Source organism: Sceloporus undulatus, chromosome 1 (assembly GCF_019175285.1).
Source record: "Sceloporus undulatus isolate JIND9_A2432 ecotype Alabama chromosome 1, SceUnd_v1.1, whole genome shotgun sequence".
NCBI lineage: Eukaryota > Metazoa > Chordata > Lepidosauria > Squamata > Phrynosomatidae > Sceloporus > Sceloporus undulatus.
The window spans coordinates 737,966-758,254 of record NC_056522.1 but is presented as its reverse complement, the minus strand read 5'-3'; the positions used below and the strand labels follow the sequence as shown (position 1 = coordinate 758,254).

The following is a 20,289-nucleotide window of genomic DNA, read 5'->3' as shown; positions in this document are numbered from 1 at the left end:
AACCGCCTTATTCCCCCCAGCACAGATGCTCCCTCATTGCCCTGGCTCCATGCGCACGACCCTGGCATTGCCATTGCCTTCCTCCGAGGCTGAGAGAGTGTGACACCCCCAAGTCACCCGGCAGGTTTCCCCAGCTGAACAAAGGGGATTCGAACCCTGGCCTCTATGAGCCTCGATGCCTCCACATGGCGCAGCGCCGTAAAGCCATAAACTTGTGGCTCCTTTTGCGCCTTGGAAAGGCCAGGTTGGGGCCAGGGCAGGCAGTTGCCGCAGCCCCAGTCTGGAAACTATGGGGGCTGCTGCAGGCCAGCCCTTCAGGGTCGGTGTTTGCACAGCCCCTATGATCCTGCTGCAAAGGAGGAGGGGAGGGAGCTTAGCTTCCTCTGGTCATGAGGAGAGTCTTCTGTGGGTTTGGGGGGCTGTCTGGCATGTTCGGGAAGAGATTGTTCCTGACCTTTCGCCAGCATCTGTGGCTGGCCTCTTCAGAGAAGCCTGGCATGGAAGACAGAGCAGTGTACTGTATATGTACAGTATGTAGGATGTGACCCTGGCTTGGGAGGAGTGATTGACATGTGAATCTGTTTTTGAATGGCAGTGCCTAGACACACATCCTCCCACCCTGAAGGCTCCCCTTTCAACAACAGGCCAACACAGCCATTGACATGGAAATGGCTTCCTCTCAGCTCAGGGTCACACCTTACTCTCTTCTGTGCCATTATCCTCTGAAGATGGTGAAACATCAGGAAGACACTCTTCCAGAACATGGCCAGTAACCCTCAAAATTCACAAGGCATGTTAAAATACAGAACACAGTACTATACAGTACTATAAAACCATTGAAATTGTCAGCCTCAGTTTTGTCATCTTGGCTTCCAGGGCAAGTGCGGGTTTGAACTGCTCTTTTCTTGTTGTTAACCACCTTCGAATCCATCTTGACTCTAGTGCTGAACCATTAAGAAAATGGACACAGAGCAAATCAATGCCTTATGAGCTGTGGGGCTGCAGAAGCCTGCTGAGGATCCCATGGACAGCCGGAAGATCAAATGGGTGGGTCCTAGCAGATCGAGCCTAAAGTTTCCTTGGAGGAAAAGATGACTAAACTGAGGCTGTCATACTTTGGTCACATCATGAGAAAACACAACTCGTTAGAAAAGAGTTGTTCAGATGCTTGATAGTGGATATTGCTGTTTTAACTTGTTTTATATGATGTATTTAATTTGTTAAACTAAAACTATGGATGCCGGCCATGAAAGCCTTCGACTTCACAAAGAACATACTGTTGGGAAAAGTGGAAGGAATACGGAAAAGAGGAAGACCGTATGTTAGATGGATGGACTCCATTAAGGAGGTCACAGATATGACTCTGCAGAAAGTGGGGAAGGTACTGGAGGACAGGTGGTCTTGGGGATGTCTCCAAGGCCAGTGGGTTTGGTTTTTTGGCTGTCCATGGCATCCTCAGTGCTCTTCTCCAACACCACATCTCAAATACGTTGATTTTCTTCCTGTCCGTTCCTTTACAGCTCTCCCATGCGTACATGGTAATACAGTGGCCCCTTCTTTTTCGTCCCCCTCATGAAAACGGAGTTTCGCTTATATTCAAGCCCCATTGGCGCATCCCATTCATTCCCCCTCCGTTCGTCCCCCATGCATAAACGAGGAACGCAAGTCCGAAGACTGCGAGAACAGAGGGAGGACTGTAGTTACGTGATGATGATGATGATGATGATACATTTTATTTCTTTCCCGCCTCTCCTTAAGGCTCGGGGCAGGGCATATTAAAATACAATTAAAAACACATAAACACAGTTAAAATACAATACTATACAACCATTAAAATACACTCATTAGAGTACGTATACAGTTTAAAAGTCATGAGGGGTATGGGCTGCCTCAGAAGGTGGTGGACTCTCCATTTTTGAAGGTCTTTAAATGAATGTTGGATGACCATTTCTCTTGGACGCTTCAGTTGTGTATTCCTGCATTGCAGGGGGTTGAACTGGCTAGCTCTTGTGGCCCTTTGTATAAGATTCTATCTAAACCCAAACCCATCAAGTGGTTCTGAAGTGGATCTCAGCTCATGCTTTGTAATCCCACCTGACCTAATCATAAACTTTGGCTCCATAGGAAAACAACTGATGCTCAACATTACAATACCTGGAGAAGACTCTGAGTTTGAACCTAACCAGACAAAGGGCACCATGTACTGTACTATTGTGGATTATTTCTCTTGCCTTGATTGCAGTTGCCCCTCCTCATAGTTTAGGGTGAGATACAGAACAAAGCACATCTACCAATTTTGCAGCACAAGGCATGGCTTGGGAGAGTCAAGACAGGCTCTTTATCTATCGAGCTCTGGATAGTTTGCAGCACTGATGCTCCTGAGTTTTGGGGAAACTTTCAGACTTTGCCCTACCTGGCTTTGCCAGGGCTTAAATTTGGGGTCTTCTCCGTTCAAAGCAGGTATTGTAATGCTGAGGGTCAGTTGCTTTCCAAAGGAGCCAAAGTTTATGAGTAGGCCAGGAGGGGTTACAGAGTGTGAGCTGGGATCCAGCTTCAGAAGACTATGTCATTTCAGAGCCTCTTGGAGGGTTTGGGTTCAAAAGGAAGGGACTCAGTGGGGCACAGACAAAGTGGTTCTTCTTTCCCTCTGAAGTGGCTGCAGTTGGGCAAAAGACAGTCAAGTACTCTTAGCTCTGGTAAAGATAGGACCATAACCAGTTAAGCATATGCTTTCTGCAGAGGCACTATGGTGAGCTGCCAGGTAACAAATGTTATGCACCTGAAAGGCTCACCAGCAGTTTATAATACTAGCTGTCGCCTGATGGTGCTTGGAGTCAGGGAAGGGCAGGGAAATTGAGAGCCTTTTAGAGGCAAGGGGCAGAACAGTGGGCTTACTAACCCACAGCACTTTTGTTGATCTGTTGCCCTTGAATAAAGCTGGGTTTTGTATCCTGGAGTAGGTTCAAGACTTTGTTGTCATGAGTTAAGCATGTGAGTGATGTCCAGTCAAAGCAGAAACAACATTGTGCAGGGGATATTACAACTGGGCAGAGCCTTAAAGTAAAAAATTACAGCACAGCCTTAAAGCAAAATGTTGAAAGGGGAGCTAGAACTGTGTTGTTAAGGCTGTGCCGTAGTGTCTTTGTCTTACTGGAGTTATCAGATTAAGAACACTTTGAGTGTCGTTGCTGCAAAAATTCTAAAAAGGGGCAGGGTTGTGTCTGTTTTCTTCCACTCAGCTGTGAAAAGCAAATTGCAGCATTATTTCTGAGTGGGGTTGGTGCTCTCTGCCCGCTTGGCTCTGCTAAACACTTGGCGGTGGTTTGGGGAGCCAAACGGTGGAGTTATGGCCTTGACCAGATGGGGCTGGAGCTGTGAACTGGGCTGGATGCCAACCAGTAACACCGCCAGCAAGTCCTCCAGCCTAAGAGCATGACTTTCTAATCCTTCTCTCCCATCTCAGGTTTCAAAATGATGTCCATGCTGAGCTGCGCTGTCAAAACCCTTCCTGCTCTCTCGCCATGGGCTGCCAGATTGCGTAAGTGTGGCTTCGTTGTTACACACTGGCATACATCTTAATTTTGTTGTATTTGAATTTGTTGGGATTGTATAATTAATTGTTTTATTGTTAAGTACTTTGGATACAACCCACTGTGGAAAAGCAGCCTATATAACTGAACAGAGCTAAGCTTGCCAGTTGGCTTGAAGCGTAATTCAGTTTCTTAAAACTAACTACATTTGTATGTGTTTGCAGAACCTTGTCGCCTTTGCATTGCTTCTCATGTGACAATTTGTGGCTGAGGAAAAGTTGTTCTTGGTTTTTACACCTGGATGTTTTTCTGTCTTTTCTTGCGTTTCAGCGGTGAGGTTCCTCAGCTGCTCTCCCCGGCTGCATGCAGCAGGTAAAGCGCAAGCATGACTAAAGCAAGTTATGTTACTACGCTGATAGATTGCAGTTGTGTTTGTAATACTACATAAATAAAGATGTGAAATGCCTTTTTTGTTGGAAGGGGATACATTGTTGTAGCTATAAATGCATCATTAGTTGCTTTACACACTTGAAGAAATCTGTGGGAACTTCAAAAGTGTCCCAGAAATGTGTGTGTGTGTGAGAGAGAGAGAGAGAGAGAGAGAGATTCTGGCGGAGCCGTCTCTTTGTGGGCTGTGGTCGACCCAAGCCAGATAATGGTTGGTTTTCTGGTGACTGTTTTTCAAACTGTTGTTGTCTTCAAGTGATTAAACAGGACAAACTAATCCTTGATGTGTCAGACTAACTTGGAACGAAAGCCCACTGATTTTAAAAACGTATGACTAGGCTTTCTTCTCAGCTTTAAATTAAATCTGGACTATCTTTCTTTAAAAAGTAAAAATAAAGCAGCTCTAAACAGAAGATCCTTTTTACCTCCAACAATTACAGTTGTCCTTCCATATTCCTTAGGGTTAGGGGAACAAGACCCCCGTGAATATGGAAAACCCACAAATAACAAAAACACTGAGAGGACACCTCTCTAGGAATAATCTCTAGGTCCTCCAGGGCAACTCTGTGGTCAATCTCCAACAGACACTGACCATAGAATGCCACTGGAGTAGCTACAAATGGTCTTTCAGTGCAACTTTTAGTTAAAGTTGACCACAGAGTTGCACTGGAGGACCTAGACCAGGGATAGGCAACCTTTTTGAGCCGGGGGCCGGGTTGCTGTCCCTCAGACAACTGGGGGGCCGAAGCCAATAAATAAATAAATAAATAAATTTTTGTACAAAATTAAATATATAAATAAACCAGGACAAATGTAGGACAAAATTTTCAGATGGAAGACACTTTTTTAAAAAAAAATGGAGGACACGCAAAAAAAATTGCTGATTTTTTAAAAAATGTTAATATAAATGCATGTTTCTGAGGCTTCTATAGACAATTGCCCCCCAAAGACCCCGGCGGCAATCGGCGGCAGGACCGGGCTGGGGCCGGTCCCAAGGCCTTGCCAGGACGCATCCGGCCCGCGGGCCGCAGGTTGCCTACCCCTGACCTAGACAGTCCTAGAGAGAACATGTTAATGAAATCCGTGAATAATCAAAGCCGCAAATATGGAGGGATGACTGTATTTTTAAACTAGGAGAGACTTTGTTTTCTAATAAGAGATTTATTTTAAAGAAGCCAAGTTTTGTTTTTCAATTGTTGTACAGTAATTTTTCTTGTGCTTTTCCTGCAGCTCAGCCCAAGAGTAAGAAAACCTTAGCTAAAAATGGGGTGAAGAATATTGTGGTGGTGGATGGAGTTCGCATCCCATTTCTGCAGTCAGGAACCTCGTAAGTATTGTGTCCTTGCTTAGCATGACCACTCATATGCCGCCTAGAAACAAAGAATCCTAGGGTTGGAAGAGACCCCAAGGACCACACAGTCAAGCCCCATTCTGCCATGCAGGAATACATTGCCAAAGCCCTGCCAATGGATAGCCATCCAGCCTCTCCTTAAAATCCTCCAAAGGAGGAGACTCCATCAGTCTCTGAGGCAGCAGCATCTTTCACTGTCAAACAACTCTTGCCCTCAGGAAGTACTTCCTAAGGTTGAGGAGGACCCTTTTTCTAGGAAGCACCTCTGGTTGGCAGAAAGCTATTTGCAAAACCTAGTGTTAATTTATTTTTCCATTCTCTTCAGTTCACAGTGAATAAAACAACCAAAACATTATCAAGGTATTAATATTTGCATATACAATTCTTTCTAATTGTCAGATATTCAGACTTGATGCCACATGACCTGTCCAGAGCAGCACTGAAGTAAGTAGCCAATGAATGGATGTTGGTGGAGCTCACAGCTGAGTGTGGCTTTGTTTAGGCAGAGTGACTGAGGGAGAGTCCAGCGTCCCCTTCTTCTTCTTCCCCCATTTGTGAGTCTGTATCTGCAGAAGCCTTCCTCTCTGTCTGTCTTTCCTAAACACAACCTTTTTGGGTTGCCTGTTATATGCACAGTCATTGCATGTGATCCCTGTGGCCTCTTCAGTACTTGGCCCAAAATATGGAGGCAGTTGCAAAATAAACACAGGCCTCAAACAGATGGCACAAAGGGGCTGCTGTCAGGCTGTGATGGAGGCATGGCGTTCAGATGACACCTGCCCCAAACACAGAAGCCGCCCGGGCTGCTGCTGTTTGCCAAAGAACATGCCCAAAAAGAAGTGGTGTTTTATCGCTTTTTGGTGCCTGGTTCAGGACTATGGTGGCAGCCCAGATTGAGGCTGGGCACATGTGGCTTACACAATCCTAGGGCAAACAGTGGCAGCACACTCCCAGTGTGAACCTTTTGCACCGTCTGCTTCACCCCAATGTTGGGAAGGACTTCTGTTAAAAAAAAGAAGTAACTATTAACATATGACTGAATACTGTACAAAGTAAAGGTGCAGATAGATGCCTCAGGATCATTTGAGCTACCAATTGAAGATGCTCCTTACTTACAGGAAGCCAATGCTGTTGCAACTTTCCTATTTTCTGCCCTACAAGGATGGTGACAGCAGTAGTGAAATTCATGAAAGGCTATTCTAATAGTGCACAATCTTCCTGTAGAAGGGATGTGTTTTCCACCTCACTTTGCATTTGTGTAAAGCTCTCCATATCCATGTATTCTGCATCCACAGATTCAACCATCCATGGCTTGAAAATATTTAAAAATACAAATTCCAAAAGGCAAACTTTGATTTTTTAATAATAATAATAATAATAATAATAATAATAATATGTTTATTTATATTTCCCGCCTCTCCCTATGGATTGATATAGGGGACACCATTTTACTACCCCACTCTATATAATAAAGACTTGAACATCACCACCATGAGTCCCTGTAATGGGAGAAAGGTAGGATATAAGTGAATAAAATCATCGTCATCATCCACAGATTTTGGTATCCACAGGGACTCCTAGAACCAAATCCCAACAGATACAGAGGACCTACAGTATCTATGGGTTAAAAACTATGAAATATTGTTGTAGCAATGTTTTCCCAGTTCCAAAATGGCCCCTTTTACTTTCTCGGGAAGAGGATTTTGAACCTCATCTGATATTTGTGAATCCTAGACTTGAACAGAGGTCCAAGGGGCAATCAAACTCCCAGTGTCTTTTCACTAGCAATCTACAACTCTCTCACTGCCAAGGGGGAAAACCTGTCAAGGAAGGAAACCTCTGCCAGCTTCCAGTGCCTTTAGGCAGTTTATGCCACCAGATCTCTTGGGATGAAGTAACCAGAACAACTTTCAGATCCCTCCCAGAGCTTGGCCTGGTGAGGAAAGTGGTGCACTTGTTGTCGTGGCATCAGGAAAAGGCTTTTTATTTTCAAAGCTCCTGGATTAACTTTGTCCTTCAGCAATAAACAAACAAACAGCTCTTGTGGAAGTGAGTGCCCAGTGACGCTCCTGCTTTGGCAGTGAAATTATTTTGTCCTTTTCTATCAGAGGCTTGATGAATCGGACTGATGTGCCAAAGGAGGCTGTAGAGTACATTGTGTTTGGCACTGTGATCCAGGAGGTGAAGACCAGCAATGTTGCCAGAGAGGTATGTGAAGTGTTTGAAAGAAGCCCTGGGCATGGTGTGTCCATGAATGAGAGAGTGAGACTGAGAGAGTGCAAGAGGGGAACTTCTTCAAGCACAGCTTGCATGGTAATATATGGAGAACTAGAGCTGGGTATCTCTTTGTGGTTGCTGGAATGCTGGTTGCATGTTGTGGCATGGTCCATCATGATGAGGCCAGCGCAGACAAGATGAAGTATGCTAGTCCTGTTTAAATACTTGAAAGGGTGTCATATTGAGGAGGGAGCGGGCTTGTTTTCTGCTGCTCCAGAGACTAGAACCCGGAACAATGGATGCAAGCTCCAGGAAAAGAGATTCCAGCTCAACATTAGGAGGAACTTCCTAACAGTAAGGGCTTTTCAACAATGGAACAAACTCTTTCCTCAGAGTGTAGTGGAGTCTCCCTCCTTGGAGGTCTTTAAACAGAGGCTGGATGGCCATCTATTGGGGATGCTTTGATTTAGATTTCCTGCATGACAGAATGGGGTTGGACTGGATGGCCCTTGCAGTCACTTCCAACTCTGATTCTGTGAAATGAAGGCGCACTTGTGCCAAGCTGTGATACTGCAGAAATGCAGGCAGTTCCGGTGGCACACGAGTGCTGAGGGTGGGGGAAGTGTATAAAGGCCTTGCCCATCAGATTGCAACAGAAAGTAAGGAGAGGCAGCCTTAAGCACACCCTCTGGGCTGGGAAGATGAGTACGGTTGGCCTTCTGTTTTTGCGTGGGATCCATTCTGGACACATGCGCACCCAAAAACAGAGACTTGCATGTATTCAAGACCCATAGGGCTTGAATGGGGCTTGTGCCCATGGGGGCACGCCCCATTAAAAATAACAGAGGTCGCCCCTTCGTGAGTATCTAAGTCCACGGACCTCAAGTCCGCAAGAAACAAGGGGCAACTGTACTTGGTTTACATACGCTGAATACCAAAGCCCAGGCAGCACTCTTGATTAAGAAAAGCATAAAGGTGCAGGAATTGGTCCACCAACAGCCCTTCTTGGGCATACAGACCATAGAGGTGACCAGGAGAAAATCTCTCAAGGCCAAATTTCTATTTGTCAAGTCTTTTAGGGTCCAGTTTTTGCCAGAAAAAACACCCCCCCCCCCCCCATCCAAAGTGTCTATCAACATGTTTGTTCTCTCCTGGATTGAAGGAGAGCCCCATCCATGAACTTTGAACAAGTCAACTGGGTTCAGCTCCAGGTTTATGGAAACATTTCCTGAGTGGTGGAACTTGTCAGTGTCCACTGACACAGGGTAAAGGTTCCACAATCCTTCTGGCCAAGAAAATGTGTGTGGATTTCTATCAGCAAAGCCCCTGGGGCTGCGCGCATATATATATATATATATATATATATATATATATATATATATATATGTGCGCTACTGCAATTGTTAAGACACTGCACTAATATGCTTCAGGCTTCTTGCCTTCCTTGCAGGTTGAGCAAGCCTGTGCTTACTGGTAGCTCCCAGCTCCTGTCCTGAACTTTGGCCCAGCTGGCAGTGTGTCAGCGGAGGTGTGTCGCTCTGTGGCTTGCAGTGTGTATCCAGGGATCTGTTATTCAGGCCGTTCCTGCTGTGTCACTCAGAGGCCGTTTCCAGGGGCCAGACCGTCCAGTCCATCTGTCCAGCACACTGTGCGCCCTCTGCTTAGCAACAGTGCTCCAAGCTTGCAAGGAGAGCTTGGTTTTCCCCAGCAGCCAAGGGTTGAGCATGGGGGCCTTCAGCAGGCAACGCCAAAGCTGCGTCATATTTTCCATTCAGTGGTCACTGTCAGCCACTTGTGTAACTCCTTTTTTCCAAAGAGAGATCGGCATCCATGAGGCCCTCGGTCCAGATATTTCCCAGCATGTGTTGAAGTTCCCTGTTTGGGCTCTCTTTAAATACATTTTAGATTGTAAGGCTGAGGGCAGGGAAATGTCTAATTAACCATCTGTAAGCTCCTCTGAGAGCCTTTGAGATGGAATGAATGAATAGATAATTTGGGAGGGGGGGATTATAGTTAAAAGTATTCCCCCCTCAGATGGATAGTAAATAACTGCTGTAAAAATAAAGGGGTTGTGTAGCTCTTTTGAGACTTAAGAAGACAAAGAAGTGGGTGGCATGAGCTTTTACAGACTTAGGTCACAGAGGTTTATGCTACCAACTTCTTTCTTTCTCTTAGTTGGTCTCAAAGGTGCTACAAGATCCCTTTGACTGACAGGACCATGGCTTTGAATCCTGTAAAAAAGGTTAGGCCACGGCCGAGATGCCGCACCTGCCAAGCCCTACGGGGTCCTGCGATGAGTAACTGGGGAGGCGACTGAGGAGTGGGGACGGCTTCCCCTACCCACTGGAGGCGAGTGGAGTGAGACGGTCATTCCCCTTCTCTTCACTTTTAGAGAACTGCAGCTGGGAAGAGAAGCTGGTCCCATTGCTTGGCTGCCCACCTCCCCCCCCCCAGTTGTTTCAGTGGCTGTGACAGTGCCCCCATGGGGTATGTCAGCTACTGGAGGGGAGTTTTCAACAGAGCAGAAGGGGCTAGAAAGTAGCAACCCCAATTCAAAGAAGGCATACTTTGAGCTCCATGTGTATTTGTCACTAGCAGCATCCCAAATCCTGTGTTACCAAGGATGTTTGGTGAAGGAGCGCATCCTAGCCCCACTGGTCTTGCTGGAAGGAGATGGCTTTCCTCTTGAGGGTGGTTTTTCCCTTGCGGTCAACATTGCAGCAACTCTGGAGGTTGCTCTTCTGCTGTTCAAAATACTAATTGCCTTTCACCCGCATGGATGCCTCTGACTCTGAGGCTAAAAGCTGCATTCTTCTCAGAAGAGAGTAATAATAATAATAATAATAATAATAATAATAATAATAATAATAATAATAATTTATTTATAGCCCGCCCAATCACGAAGAATCCGGGCGGGTTACAACAATAAAATACATCAATTACAATAGAGTTAAAAATCAAACCCGAGACCTACACCCCCCCCCCATTCCCAGTACTAAAACAGAATTAAACAATAATAGTATAAAAACATTAAAAGCATTTTAAAAAAGGCAGAAACATAGGCGGGGAAGAATAGGCAGATGAGGGGACAAATATCTCTATATCTGGGGAGGGTAACTAAGTTGGAAAGGCCTGCCGGAAGAGATCCGTCTTGAGTGCTTTCTTAAAAGCTGTCAGAGTGGGAATGTGATGGATCTCCTCCGGCAGTCGTTCCATAGTTTAAGAGCAGTAGTAGAAAAGGCCCTCTGGGAGACAGATGTTAGCTTAGTTTTTTTGGCTGTAGTAGATTTCTTCCAGAGGACCTTAGTGTGCGGGACAATGGACAATAGGGAAGAAGGCGTTCCCTCAAGTACATGGGCCCAAGCCATGTAGGGCTTTAAAGGTAATCACCAACACCTTGTACTTTGCCCGGAAACTAATAGGCAGCCAGTGCAGGGACTTCAAGACTGGTGTTATATGGTCATTCCTAGAAGTTCCCGTGATCAATCTGGCTGCCATATTTTGTACCAACTGAAGTTTCCGAACTTGGCACAAGGGTAGCCCCAAGCAGAGCACATTACAGAAGTCCAATCAAGAGGTGACCAGGGCATGTACTACTGTTTCCAGGTCCCTCGGATCCAGGAAGGGGCGCAGTTGGCGTATCAGACGAAGCTGATAGCAGGTGCTCCTGACTGTCGCATCCATCTGAGCTGTCAGTTGGAGCGACGAGTCAAGGAGCACCCCCAAGCTGCGAACAGAATCCTTCAGGGGAAGTGTGACCCCATCCAGAACTGGTTGACACAACTCCATTCCTGGATTCGGGGTTCCTATAGCGAGTATTTCCGTCTTACCTGGATTCAGCTTGAGTCAGTTTTTCCTCATCTAGTTCATTACCGCCCCAAGACAGGCATTCAGAAGAGAGATGCCATCCTTTGTCACTGCTTCAGTCTGAGACATAGAGAAATATATTTGGGTGTTATCAGCGTACTGATAACACCCCGCTCCGTGTCTCCGGATGATCTCACCCAGCGGCTTCATGTAAATGTTAAACAGCATTGGGGACAGAATCGCTCCTTGAGGGACGCCCGATTTGAGCTCCCTCTTGGACGAACAACTGTCCTCAAGCAACACCATCTGGAACCTCCCCGAGAGGTAGGACCAGAACCACTGCAATGCAGTGCCTCCAATACCCAACTCCCTCAGGCGTTCCATAAGGATACCGTGGTCAATGGTATCGAAGGCTGCTGAGAGGTCCAAGAGCACCAGCAGGGTCACACTTCCCCTGTCGATGCCCAGACGGAGATCATCAACTAAGGCGACCATGGCAGTCTCAACTCCGTATCCCGGCCTGAATCTGGTTTGAAATGGATCCAGAAAGTCCGTTTCCTCCAAGACTGCTTGTAGTTGATTGGCGACTGCTCTCTCGATCACCTTGCTCAGGAACGGTAGTAGCGAGACTGGTCTGTAGTTATTTCTATCCAGGGGGTCCAGGGAAGGCTTTTTTAAAGTGGTCTAACTACTGCCTCCTTGAGGCAGGGAGCCTTCCCTGAGGGATGCATCATTATGTTTTTCAGCATCACCATGATTTTTTCTCCCCCCTGGATGGCCAGCCAGGTTGGGCAAGTAGTCTTTTTCATACTACTAAGAAGCTTTTCCACATCCTCAGTACTTACCGACTCAAATTGATCCAGTCTAACAGTAATGGCTGTCAGAACTCCAAAGCCAATAACTAATCAATATTCCCATCCACTGTAGTTACTGTTCATATTGTTGTAATGGCTTAAAATTGTAGTCTGCCAGCTTGCTTTGCTATGGGGGTTGGGATGCTTTGGCGGGATAATTGCATAGGTCTGGAATGCACTGTTTAATTAGTAAGAGACATCTGCAGAGCTTCTCCAAGGTCACCCTGCTTTCTCTAGCCTGGGAAGCAAACAGGAGGGAGAGGTGTGGGGAGTAGAAGGCGGGAGAGTAAAAAAGGTGGGGGCCAGCCAGGAGTGCTTTTAACTTGAGGCTTGAGATTTGCTTTTCAGAGTTCACTAAAAAGTCTGTCTGATCACTTTCATTCATATCTCAATAAACTTCACTGCTTTTAAGCAAGTTGCTGTTGGAGATTATTGGTGAAGGTTGTTGGATCTTACAATGGCGGAGGCACTGGATGCCTCTCTAGTTGTCTCTGTCCTCAAATTGGCATCCAAATCAGCTCTTATCCGAGAGGTTTTATCTCCAAAATGATCATTAAAAGCGTCACAGCAGGCTTCAGAAGAATCTAATAAAGGGTTCTGTGTAGGAGGTAGTTGGGTTAGGTTCCTCACTACCCTGAACAGCTCAGCTGGATGAGATTTTGCAGATGCAATAGATGCAGAATTGAAGGACTTCTTAGCTGCATCTATCGCCACTTGATAGGACCTAAGAAAGGTCAAATGAAGTGTCTTATCAGATATGAGTTGAGATCTCTGCCACTGGCACTCTAGTCGTTGTCCAGCCCGCTTCATTTGTCTAAGATCTTCCGTATACCAAAGGTTACGATTTTGAGTGGGTTGGAAAGGACGCTTGAGTGCGATCATGTCAATCACTCTGGTAAAGTTGTTATTCCACATATTAACCAGAGTTTTGACAGAATCGCCAGCACTGCCAACCATAAGACCCTCTAGGGCTTCTTGGAACCTGACGGGTTCCATCAGCCTTCGAGGGTGGACCATTCTAATCGGTCCTCCACCCCCAGAGAGAGGGATAGCGGCCTTCAGTCCAACCTTAACCAGGAAATGATCCGTCCATGACAAGGCAGAGATACTAATTATCTCCGCCCACGGATGTGTCTGTTCCGTGCAGAAGACCACATCAAGGGCATGACCTGTGCAATGTGTAGGCTCGGAGACTATCTGGGAGAGGCCCATGTTTGTCATGGAGAGCATGAACTCCCAAGCTGCGCCAGTAAGGTTGGTCAACCCAGTCTCAAGGGGGATGTTGAGGTTGCTCAGGACTAGCAGCCTAGGCGACTCCAACACCAGCTCTGAGACTAGTTGCGTCAGCTCGGCTAGGGAGTCTCTTAGGTTACGGGGTGGACGATAAACCAACAGAATCCCCAGACTCTCCCTGATCTACAAGCTAAGGTAAATGCATTCAATGTGGTCTAATGCACAGATAGGTATCCTGATTAAGGTAAGGTTGTTTCTATGGACCGTGGCCACCCCCCTCCCCGCCCGCTTCCCCTCACCTGCTCATTGACGGAGTAGCCGGCCGAAGGTTACAGAGCTGTCTGCTCCAAGCCAGGTCTCCGTGATACAAGCCAGGTCAGCGTTGTGGTCTGTCAGTAAGTCGTAGATGATTTAGGACTTATTCTTCGCTGACCTGGCATTACATAAGAGCAGAGAGAGGTTCAGCGGCTGGTTAGGCAGGCTCTCCAGATCTTTTGGGGTAGCAGGGCGAGTGGAAGGTGGAATAGATATCACATATCTATCACGCTTTCCTCTGTAACGACCTCTTTCCCTGCTAACGCCATATCTTCCATTGCCCCACACTACTTGAATAACTGCACCTTTAACATCAATATCAACCCCCTCCCCAGAGAGATCAGCCAATGGACAGATGTTACACATTGTCTCGAATCCCTCCAATGACAAGTCTGTGTTCCCCAAAATAGCCTAGAACCAGTCTGCCTCACAATCAGGCCTGGAGCAGCTGCTGGTGGTGAGGTGCCAGCGATTCAGGCTCCTTCAGGGTCAGCAGATGTTGGGGGGGGGGGGTGGAGACTTAAGTCCTCCCACAAAGCCATGCCCCCTGCCTTGCCTTGCCTTGCCTTGGCTGTGAAGCCTCAGGTGGAAATGCTGGCGTTCAGGCTGCAGCAGGCGTCCCTTCAGGCTCCTTCAGGGTCAGCAGAGTACCCACAGTAGGGCTTACCATGGGAAATGGCTGCACAGATAGAGCTGTCTGGACCCTCTCTGGCTGAGAGAAGTGTGGCAGCTTGCTGGGGAGGGAATCTCTGCCCGCTGGGTGTTAGACTTTCTTTATCTAGGATGCTAAGCTGGCAGCATCCTGGCTCTCAGAAGAAGAGCAGAGAGGGCTGCAGTTGGATGAATGGCCCCAGGTAAAATACAGGTTGATCTGACAGCCACAAGTCTGCTCTTAACAGGTGCAAAGCAGTAGCAGCTGGGCATTTTTATTGTTATTTTTTGGCCTTAGTACCTGACAGTTTAAAAAGGGTCTCCAAACACATTTTCGGTCTTTCAGCCCAACCAGCTTTGGGAAAACAGTGAAAGCATGCATCATAAATCACTTTGCATCTCCAGAAACCTTATGAAAATGAGCTCTGTTAGCTTTCTCTTTTTATGTAGGCTGCCCTGGGAGCCGGCTTCTCTGACAAAACTCCAGCCCACACAGTCACCATGGCTTGCATCTCTTCAAACCAGGCCATGACAACGGGTATGGCTTTGACTAATAGGGAACCAGGGAGGGCTTGGCTGTGAGCGGGGTCTGACAAGCTTTTCTCTTGTTTGCTGAATGCAGAACACCAGAATGCAGGGTGTTGCCTTGCATCCTCAAAGTGGTGGATGACTACCATCCCACCCCCATAAAGAGTTCCCACTTAAAGACAGATGCAAAGCAAGCAGGCTTCTGGGTAGCTTTCAGACCAAAGCCTGAAATGATGTAGCGCTCTGAGAGGCCTTGTCAGTAGTCGGTGCCAGCTCATAGGGCATGATTTGCAATTGTCAGCTGTTCTAGAAAGGGTTTCTGCCACTTCACTCCAGAAAACAAGAGAAGGGGGCAGGGGGCAAAGGGATCTTTCTAGAACAGCTGACAAATGCAGCTGAAGGGGGAGGGGGCAGAGTTGGAGAGTGAATATACAGATGTGCAGCCAGTTCAAAGGGGAACGTTGGAAGGACAATAATAATAATAATAATAATACTTTATTCTTATATACCGCTATTCCTTTTTCAAGATCATAGCGGTGTACACGTTAAAAGACAGTATAAAAACAGCAAAAAACAGTGTTAAAACATCAAATAATCTAAAAACAGATAATAAAACATCAACTCATAGGGGGGAAAGCTTGACGGAAAAGGAAAGTTTTTAGCATCCTCTTAAATCCGTCAAGGGATGAGGCTGTGCGGACGTTGGTAACACAGCAAACCTTGAGCTAGGGTGGAAAATGGATTTGAGATAAGGATTTAATGCAGAGGTGGGAAGCATGGGACCATATCAAAACCTCAGTTTAAAAAATTAATCTTGCAGAAATTGGGTTTTGCATTCCAATTCTTTTTAGGGCCCAAGCTTCAAAACACAAACAAATGATAGAAATGTTACTCCCAGTTTTCAGAAATGGTGATACGTGGCTCATGCAAGATTGAAAGGGTTCCAGAAGGACCCTGCGATCATTCTGAGTGCACCCCTCCCTTTGACTGAATGCAAGAGTTGGGGAAGTGGGCTGCAGACATGCCCTGGGAGGGAATTCAGGGCTTCCTGTCTGGCTGCTCTTTCTTGCTTTTAGCACTGAGATTTCACTGTATGAAGCTGTTAGCCTTCTGCCTGCAAAGTTCTGCCAAGAGGTCTGTGAGGTGGGCTGGGGTGGTGGGGATGGGCAGCTCAGAGATGGGCCCATTTTGGTGGTGAGCATATAAGGATAATAATAGGCAGTGGAAGAGAGCTGCAAGAAGGTCCAACCTTCACACATTGGAGAAGGAGCTATGTTGCTCTTCTGGGAAAGAAGTTATGCCTCCTTCTCACTATTGCAGGGATTGGTCTCATTGCATCTGGCCAGATGGATGCAGTTATTGCTGGCGGTGTGGAACTGATGTCAGACGTCCCCATCAGGCACAGCCGGAAGATGCGGAAGATGATGCTGGGGCTCCCAAAGGCCAAGACCCTGGCTCAGAGGCTCTCCCTGATCTCCAAGATCCGTCCAGATTACTTTGCACCAGAGGTAAAAAGGAAAGAAGCACCACATGCCAGCACTCTGCCCCATTTCTTTGTGCACCTGTATGTTTAGCAGTGACCATCATACATTGTGCTACAGTAGTATCCAGTGTATAGTTAGTAACTGTATGCCTTCTAGTTGTTTCGGACTCATGGGGGATGCAGAGGTGAATCTGTTGTGGAGTTTTGGGGTTTTTTTACAAGGTATGTTGCGGGGGGGGGGGTTGCCTTTGCCGTCCTCTGAGGCTGAGATAGTGTAGCTTCCCATGGCCACCCAGTGTGTTTCCTGGCTAAGTAGGGATTGGGTAATGCAAGTGGAGTGTAACTGCAGGTGGGAATTAAGGCTGTCCTGGGCTGATTGCGATCTACAGGCACTAGCCCTCAATCCAGCTGCAGTGAGCGATGCAGAACCTCAGATGTTTGGGAGACTGATGTCTTCACGCCGACTCATGGGATGCAAGGGAAGTAGAGGCCAATGGGCTGATGCAGGAAAGATGTTGCTGAAGGAAGAGCAGGCTCCAGAGGAGGGAGGCCGGCCAGGTGCAGGTGGAGAAATGGAAGGAAGGAAGGAAAGAAGGAAGGAAGGAAGGAAGGAAGGCAGCTGATAATGGGAGGAGCGCACAGAAGAAGGGAGCAGAAAAGACATGAAAGGAGGGGAGAGCTAAAGAGGGAGAGAGAAAGACTTTTCAAAGCCTTTTTCTGGAAAAAAATTAAAAATTGGATTATGAAATATTTTCTTTCAGGAAAATGAATAGAATATTTAAGACAAGGTATTTATTGCCCCCAATTCATTTCTAAAAACTGAGTAAGGAGAAAATATTTAATTAAGACTATGTACACGACCGGGTCTTTAAAATCCTTACTCTTAGTTTCCTTTGTTTGTTTATTATTGTTATTGTTATTATTGTTGTTATTTAAGAAGTGGAGACAAAATCATTTACTAATCTTTACATCTGCTTTGACTTAGTCCACAATAGAGCAGATCTTCACTGCATCCCTTCTGTCTCTCTCTCTCCCAGCTTCCAGCAGTGGCTGAATTCTCCACCAGCGAGACCATGGGCCATTCGGCAGACCGGCTGGCAGCCGCCTTTGCCATCTCGCGCTTGGAGCAAGATGAGTATGCTGTCCGGTCCCACAGCCTGGCCAAGAAAGCCCAGGACGAGGGCCTCCTCGCAGACGTGATCTCCTTCAAGGTGCCAGGTAAAGCAGAGGAACCCACAGAAGGGTCATAGGGTTCCCTGCCAGCACCATGTGCGAGGACATTTCTGCCTGAATGGCACTCAGTGAAGCCGTCAACTACATTAAAGAGTGGAAGTCCAGGGAGGAATCTTTAAATATACCCACCAAAAGTGAATATACAAACCTGAAACCTTTATTTTTTTAGTTCTGAGATGGGCAACTGAAAGCCTCAAATGTTGGTGAAGTTCTCATAGTCCTCAATATTTAGCTGATGGAAGTTACAGTCCAGCAACATCTGGGGAGCCTTGGTTGCTTCAAAGATGTTGTAGAGCAGCTATACCAGGGTTAAGGCAGTTGCTTTCATCACACTTGAATTAATCTACTCCTGAGCTGTCCTGAATCCAGTGATACATGTTATAAGCCCCCTTGGTGCCCTGAAAGGCCCTTTACAAACAGGGCTGAAGAAGATGTGTGGCCTCCCTGGTGCTGGGAGACTGCAGCCCCTTTCATCCCCTCACTGTTGGCTAGGCTGCTTGGGGCTGATGGGAGATGCAGCAACATTTGGCTGCCCATGCAGTTGGTGTCTGCCATTTGCCAAACCGATCTGATTGAGTCTCAGGCTGCCACAGACCAAACTACAGAGACCCAAGAAAGAGGCAGGGCTGGCAAAAGCATCCAAAGGATGGGGGGATAAATTGGAGAGGAGGCTGTAGGGAATGGGAGAGAGTGGGCAGCCCAATGGTGATCAGGAGGAGTAAAGTCAAGGCCATGCTTAAGGTGCAGACTTCCTCACTTCTTGCAGGTAGAGACACTGTTGTGAAGGACAACGGAGTCCGTCCATCTTCACTGGAGCAGATGGGTAAACTGAAGGCTGCTTTTATCAAACCTTATGGGACCGTCACAGCTGCCAATTCTTCTTTCCTGGTAATGTACATTTTATTCCTTCTGAACAAGTAAATGTTGTAGCTATTCAACTGCCCCAGAGTCATCCTCCCTCTGGAACTAGACTAGACTAGAGTCCTGTGGTCCAAGATTTTGCTGGTCAATTTCAGTCAGAATATGACTTTTGAAAGATGTTTTCATTTGCTTCACATAGAACGGAACACAAAGTGCTGTATCATGTGGCATGATGAACCCTAAGAACATAATGGACTAAATGGATCTTCTTTGCTGGAATATCTTTGGTCTTTTGCTTCCAGAAAGCAGCAAATGCAATCCAGTTCTCGACACTTGGATTTTATGTGCACTCTCTTTTAATCTGTGTGTGGCTCACTTTGTCAGATGTATGAAGTGTTGGCTCACTTGGTAGAGAATGTAGATAAGGCTGCACACAAACACACGGGTGGCAGATGTGGGAAGTTGAAATGCCAGTTGTAGAGGCATGGATCATTGTCTTAGCAAAGGTCATTGACAGACAGTCGTTGGCTGGTAGTATTGATTTCTCTGAAGATGCCAGCCACAGTTGCTGGCAAAGTGTCAGGAAAAAAACTCTTCTAGAACATGGCTTCATAGCCCGAAAAACCCACTAAAAACTATGGATGACAGCCATGAAAGCCTTTAACTTCATAGTTTTCCTATAGCTTGCATCCATTATGCGGTTGTGAGAGGCCCCTCTCCATTCAGGTCCTTGGATATAAATCAAGTAATAGCTCACTGTAGCGTCCGCTCCCCACTTCCATGAAAGCATGTCCATCTATCTTTGGAGAGGGAGGGGTGGCGATGCTAGCCCCCTTCACCTCCTTTGCCTGATGGAGTTTGCCTTTTTCAGACTGATGGCGCATCTGCAGTCCTCCTGATGTCCGAAGAGAAGGCTTTGGCAATGGGATACAAACCGAAGGCCTACCTCAGGTGAGCAGAAAGCAGCTTCTGCTCTGTGAAAGTGTTGTGTGCCTTGCCCCATTCCCCTTTGGCTGATGTTTCTCTTCTCTTGTTCAGGGATTTTGTCTACGTCTCTCAAGACCCAAAGGACCAGCTCCTACTCGGGTAAGTGAGCACCTAGGAAGCTGCCTCTCATCTGAATCAGACCCTTGCAGGAGACCAGTCTGACTCAGTACTATCTTCTCCAACTGGCAGCAGCAGCAGCTACAGCTCGAGGCTTCAGGCAGGATTCCTTCCTAGCCTTACGTACAGGTCTCCCATCCAGGGATTAGCCAGACTCATCCCTGTTTCACTTAAAGAATCAGAAGAGGGGTTGGATGTGCGGTTCAAATTGATATAGTGGTATAAATGGGGTGGGCTTGTTGACAGTGATCCCAATGGCAGGGCCTGTCAGCTAGCAGGCTTTGGGGCACTGGCAGTGACTTGGGATGACTAGCCCTTCCCAGGCCTGGTCTGATCAGGGTCATGGCTAAAGAACTAGCCTTAGTCATTGTGTAGCTTCACTGGGCTGAGGTTGCTTCCCAGGCAGGGAAAGGAGGTGTGCAGTGAAGCCACCTCTGCTCAGATAGAAGACAGACATCTTCTTCTATCTGAGCAGATGACCACACAGTCAGAAAAGAGAGATGTAGTAGTGATGGGCGACTTCAACTACCCTGATATTTGTTGGAAGTCAAACTCAGCCAAATCCTCAAGGCCTAGCAAATTCCTCACTTGCCTGGAAGACAATTTCATGGTCCAAAAGGTGGAAGAAGCAACAAGGGGGTCAGCTATTCTGGATCTGATCCTCACCAACAAGGA

At 46.8% G+C, this 20,289-nt stretch overlaps 1 protein-coding gene across 4 annotated transcripts in view; it reads left to right on the top strand.

Moving 5' to 3' along the window:
- HADHB (hydroxyacyl-CoA dehydrogenase trifunctional multienzyme complex subunit beta) overlaps positions 1-20,289 on the top strand; it is a 29,132-nt gene that overhangs the window by 749 nt on the left and 8,094 nt on the right. Inside the window, exons 2-13 of one of the 4 annotated variants that reach the window (XM_042451881.1) lie at positions 943-1,047; positions 3,464-3,538; positions 3,861-3,902; positions 5,208-5,304; positions 5,728-5,772; positions 7,437-7,536; positions 14,856-14,943; positions 16,254-16,441; positions 17,454-17,634; positions 18,416-18,537; positions 19,382-19,461; positions 19,549-19,596. In XM_042451881.1, the coding sequence (XP_042307815.1) occupies positions 1,044-1,047; positions 3,464-3,538; positions 3,861-3,902; positions 5,208-5,304; positions 5,728-5,772; positions 7,437-7,536; positions 14,856-14,943; positions 16,254-16,441; positions 17,454-17,634; positions 18,416-18,537; positions 19,382-19,461; positions 19,549-19,596 (1,070 nt within the window). In that variant the 5' untranslated portion in view covers positions 943-1,043. Of the gene's footprint in view, positions 1-747; positions 791-942; positions 1,048-2,124; positions 2,265-3,463; positions 3,539-3,860; positions 3,903-5,207; positions 5,305-5,727; positions 5,773-7,436; positions 7,537-14,855; positions 14,944-16,253; positions 16,442-17,453; positions 17,635-18,415; positions 18,538-19,381; positions 19,462-19,548; positions 19,597-20,289 lie in introns of those variants that run through there. The other 3 variants (XM_042451792.1, XM_042452048.1, XM_042451966.1) reach the window with 3 other exon arrangements.